Here is a 5,709-nt window from a genome sequence, read left to right on the forward strand (position 1 = left end):
CACTGCATACGGTTTCTTCCTTCTCCATTGAAGTCTGCCTTCTCCAATCTCCATAAACGGTAATAAACGACTTCTTCCAAGTTCCATGATCCATCTGTTCTTCTTCTAATCTTGTTAACTTGTTTTCATGTCATATGATATTGATTGTATTGTAGTCTTGTAAACTTTCTTATACTGAGAGACTGAGAGCATACTGCTGTTCGAATAAAAGCAACTGATTGTTTGCCATAATTTGTGTGTTTGAACACTTAATGTTCTGTTGCATTTACAAGAATTGCATCCACTTTAAGGATCATGTTTGTGTAATTATTGGGGTATTCTGTGTCATAGATGATGATAAAATTATTTCAAGCAGGAGATACATGTATTTATTTACTTTATGAAGATGATATTAGCGTCATTAGGTTCATTAGCGTATTGTTTGTTTAGTTTCTACAAATTCAAGGACATAATTTAGTGTGGATGTATTATAAGTTATTTTAGTAATGTCAAAGGGCCCCAATTTTTTGGTTCGCTTAGAGTCTCCAAATTGGTTGAACCGGCCCTAGAAGAAACACATTAACCAAAAAAATTCCCAACATAACATTCTAAAATACAATATTTCAAAGAACACTTACAAGACAATACGTTAATCAAGTGCTCAATCAAAAGGCTAAAGCAAAACCTTTCTTATTATAAAATATGGAAGTATTTTGTGTGTTCATGCTTTGTCGCAAAGTGCTCGACTAATATTAAATTGGATATGCAATTCCCAAATGAGTTAAGGATAACCGTTCGAATTAAAAATTCTTAAGTTCAAATCAAGAAAGATCTTATAGCAATAATCATCCAAACAGCAGAAGAAGAAATGTCAACACGAATAAAAAACCATATACGCTCTCGTCAATCGTCATTAATAAATAATAATTATTCATATTATTGTGATTACATAATAAAAATTACAGCCAAAGTTTGTATACGAACGATACAACAAGAACAAAAACCGGCGAGAGCACATGACATGGGTGGTCCTATTATAGCATCAGCTTCTTTTACTTTGCCTAGGACTTGAGGATCGGGACGATTTTCAACTGATGTTTGAGCGATGTAGAAATCCCTGTGACTTCTGTGATGTCAAGTTCATGGGGTTTCATTCCATTTGGAAGCTTCCAATCAAAATGATACAAGAAATTAGCAAGTGGGTATTCAACCATACTCAACCCAAATGTAAGTCCGGGGCAAATTCTCCGGCCAGCACCAAACGGAATGAACTCGAAATCTGCACCCATGTAATTGATCGGACAGTTCTCAAATCTCTCCGGGATGAAGCTTTCTGCATCTTTCCAACTGTCAGGGTCTGTTCCACAAGCCCAGGCGTTTACAAGGATCTTAGTCTTTGCCGGAATATCATATCCATCGACGTTGCAAGCTTGTCGGCATTCTCTGGGTACTAATAAAGGTGTAGGAGCATGTAACCTCAGTGTTTCCTTTACTATTAGTTTCAGGTAATGCAAGCTTTGTAAATCCGTTTCGGTGATTGTGTCTCCTTTCACCACCGATCTCACTTCTTCTTGTGCTCTCTTCATCATGTGAGGGTTCCTCATGAGCTCAGTCATCGCCCATTCAAGTGTTGCTGAAGATGTATCTGTTCCAGCAGTTAACATATCCTGCATTAAACCATAAAAATGTTAATTAGATTATGAATTTAAAAGCCATGTACATGTTGGGTGGTTGAAAGTTTGTGTATGTGTAGATATATTCATACCAGAACAACGGCTTTGACATGTTCATCTGTGACTGTGAAATCCAGTCCACCGGTGTCTTTGACTCTCAAAAGAACATCAACTAGATCTTCCTGATCGCTCTTGTTTCTTCCTTTAGATCTGTGTTCCTTTAATACATCTTCCAAGATGTCATCAAGTTGTTTCTGCATCTTCAACCACTTGGCTTTCTTCCCCAAGATCACATTAAGAAACTGTAGACCAGGATAATACGATGCTAGATTGAAAGCACTCAAAGTTTTCAACACATCATACAACACCTCGATCAAAGTAGCCTGGTCTTTACAGGAATCTCCCAACGTAGCCTTGCAGATGACATTATTCACCATCTCCACAGTCATTTCCGTGAAGTTGACGGGTGTTCCGGCTTTCGATTCAAGAACCTTACTGATACGTCTAAGCTCCTCTTCTCGAATAGAGCTAAAAGATCGAACTTTTTTGGCACTAAGAAGCTCCAAGGTGCAAATCTTCTTCATCTGCCTCCAGTATTCGCCATATGGAGCCCACCCAATGTCTTGAGCTTTATAAAAGAAGATTTGGGAGGTTGTGGTGGTGGGTCTGTCAGCAAAGCTGATATCGTTGGTTTTCATGATCTCTCGAGCAAGTCGAGGTGTAGACACGACGACTGTAGAGACTTGTCCGAGCTGTAGATGCATGATGGGGCCATATTTCTTGGCTAAGTTTCTAAGAACTCGATGAGGAGTTGGGCTTTTGAGTTGGTGTATGTTTCCGATGATGGGTAGTTTTGGTGGACCTGGTGGCAAGTTCTTGGAGGTCTTCGGTGATAATGCCCAAAAAGCAAAGAGAAGGAATGAAGCCACAGCGAGGGAGACGATGGTGAGAGGTTCCATGGTTGCCGGTTGAAGGCTGTGTTGTGATTGAGGAATGGATACGATAATATTTATAATACTCAAGTAGTGTACCAAACCCTTTGATTTTCTATTTTTTTTATACGTTCATAGAACGCCACTATAAATGTTTTTTTTATCCTGGGACACCATCCCTTTTGGAAATTATTACATGGAAAATTCTTATAAAATGAAATGCCATTTGATAATATTATATTATTTTTATATTTAATTTTCGTGGTAATAAAGGCAGAAATAAATATTAGATATTAACTATCCTTTTTGGAAATTATTACATACAAAATTCTTATAAAATGTCATTTGATAAGATACTTTTTATATTTATTTATGGTTGTAATTAAGGCAATAAATATATAAAATATTAGCTTTTAAAAGACACGTGAAGTGATAGCATTTGAGCACTCCATCTCCGCACCCGCATCTCAGTCTCAGCTGCCCCAAGTTGACTTGAGGAGATGTTGTAGTTTGACACTTTGACCCTTTTCGCATATATAGTATAATTTTGAATTTATTCTATTTTTCGGTCACCTTTTGCAACTCTGATTTTAATTTTGTTTCATGGAACGTTGCGACCCTTTCATGAACTCCCACTATCATTATAGAAAGTTTTCTTTTTTCTTTTTTATGTTTTTAGTTCCTATTCCAAATGTGATCATCATAAATAATTACTTGTTTGATTATTCTAAAAGACAATTATATAAGAATATTTAAACTTTAATGACTAAATTCTTCGGGAGCTTAAACCTAAATCCTAATCATTAACATATTTTTTGGTGATGAAAAAATTTGATACGCTGACTTTTATGAAAATGGTTTTGATGTTTTACATGTCTTTAAAAAAAATCTTTGAAATTCGGGATGTTACAAATTGGTATCAGAACATTGGTTTTAGGGATTTGAATGAATATTCATGTGATTCCAAACTCAAATTAGGATCTAAAAGATTTTATAAACCTTTTTGAAAAAGATTTTTATATAAAAGTAGGAAAAATGTGATACATACAATCACTTTGAGCTTAAAAAGGAAAGTGATTCCCAAAAATATCCAGATTTGCTATAACCGTTGATATGTTAAATGTTAAGAATACATTCTAGTATGTAGGCTAAGGATCGTTTTCATGAATTACATGATCTTTAAGATGCCTAGTTGCCTTAAAATTTGCTTGTTATGTGATATTCAAAGCCAATGCTAATGTTAATTAGTTGTTAAATAAATGCTTTAAAGTTGTCCATAATTAGTATTAATAGGCTTAAAATGCTTGATTTAGCCTTACTTCCTGTTTCTTGTTGGTTATTGATTTATGGTAGAATCATTTATTCGATCATCTATCTAATCCTGGATTACGTACGACTTGCATTCACGAGGCGATTATCGACATTATCAGAGACTTCTAGTGGTACGAGTGCGAGGGTGGAAGGAATCCTAGAAAAATAGTCTAGGAAGGTTAGTGGTATATGTTTGTATATGTACATACATAAGTGATAGAACCCCTAGGTAGTGGTCAATTTGGGTAACTTATAACTTTATGGTAATTCTTGGGTACACATAGGTATGGAAGGTAGTATGTGCCCGTATTACAATAAGCACAGGATGCATACGTGGATCAAGAAGAGTTACAAGGTTTATGCGGAACTTGTATATAGAAATAGTGTGGGGTTTAGTATTATGAATTTGTTATAACCTCTTACCGTTTATTTCCTACAATATGTTGATGACTCAATATGTAACATCCGGATTCCCAAGTATCCTAATTTGTTCTTTTATTTTTGGGAATTGTGAGGAGACTCGGTGAGTTGGCGTCTAAACTCGCTGAGTATGGTCACGGATTCGTATGCGAGTTCACAGCTGGACTCGGCGAGTCCACGTTGTTTAATGAAACCCTAATTTCCAGGGTTTGAGACCTATTTAAAGGCCCTTAGGGCCGTCATTTGCGGCCACCAACCCCCAGAGAGAAACCCTAAGAGATCTAGAGCGTTTGTGAGGAAGGAAACGTCATTCTTGATCCTTTTGTGGGTGTTTTCGCAAGAAGGAGGTGACCAAGGCAAGAGGAGGCTAAAGGAGGAGCGATTGTGGTGATTTCTGAGTTCTTGGAGATCATATTGAGGTATTTTGCTCGGACCTTCTTCAGTTTTGATGTTGATTCTTAGTGTTAGGGTTTTCTAACCCTTTTAGAGGATGAATAAGTGGAGCATTTGGCCCCTTCTCGAATCTATGTTCTGGATCTGGACCCAAAGAGGTCCAGAGACCTTAACCCTTGGAGCTTTATGAGTTATTTTGGGAGCCATGAGCTTGGGATGTCATTTTTGGGGCTAAATCACCAAGTTAGACCATTTAGATGTTATATGAGTGTCAAGGTCTGAACTTTACATGATTATCATGCTTGGGAAGGCCAAATCTATGAATGTATGGAACAGATCTGACCTTAGGAGGCCTATGGAGTTTGTGCATGGCATGAACTCGCCGAGTCCGAAGAACAAACTCGGCGAGTAGGATGAGGGTTTCCCGTAAATCACTTAGTGAGTGGACTTGCCGAGTTGGGGAAATAACTCGATGAGTCAGGCAGAGTCAGGGAGACTGGAGTTCAAGGCGGAACTCGCCGAGTTGTTCTTGAGACTCGGCGAGTTGAGTCGGGGTGGCCCTGCGATTCATGCCAAGTGGAACTCGTCGAGTCAGGGGAAGTACTCGACGTGCCAAGAGAGGGACTAAGAGAGTCAGTGGACACGTGTAGACTCGCCGAGTCGGGTCAAAGTTTGACCTTTGACCTTGTTGACTTTTAGGGATGAGTACAATTGTATTTATGAGAGTATTACTTTATGTGATTAGGTGGAGGCTAGATCACATTTCTTCCGAGTCAGATATTTACCAAGACACCGAGGTGAGTCTTCTCACTATACGTTACCTAGAGTCGTATTATGCGATGACCAGAGGGTCTTATGTGTTATGTATGAGATTATGTGCTATGTGTCATATGTATGTTGTATAGACCGGACCGGAGGGTCCAATGAGTTATGACCAGACCAGAGGGTCTAACGAGCTACGGGACTGGAGGGTCCCGCTGAGACACATCGACCAGAGGGTC

At 38.2% G+C, this 5,709-nt stretch overlaps 1 protein-coding gene across 1 annotated transcript; it reads right to left on the reverse strand.

Annotated features, from left to right (window-relative positions):
• Positions 1-886: 886 nt before the first annotated feature.
• On the reverse strand, positions 887-2,646 carry LOC145061235 (costunolide synthase). The gene is made up of 2 exons (XM_079008661.1): positions 1,745-2,646; positions 887-1,646 (listed from the first exon to the last, which is right to left on the reverse strand). Exons 1-2 carry the CDS (start codon positions 2,609-2,611, stop codon positions 1,041-1,043), a joined length of 1,473 nt encoding a protein of 490 aa, XP_078864787.1. The 5' UTR covers positions 2,612-2,646; the 3' UTR covers positions 887-1,040.
• Between the last annotated feature and the right edge of the window lie 3,063 nt (positions 2,647-5,709).

The sequence above is a fragment of the Lactuca serriola genome, chromosome 7 (genome assembly GCF_051521515.1).
Source record: "Lactuca serriola cultivar US96UC23 chromosome 7, Lser_US96UC23_V15, whole genome shotgun sequence".
In the NCBI taxonomy this organism is placed as follows: Eukaryota; Viridiplantae; Streptophyta; class Magnoliopsida; order Asterales; family Asteraceae; genus Lactuca; species Lactuca serriola.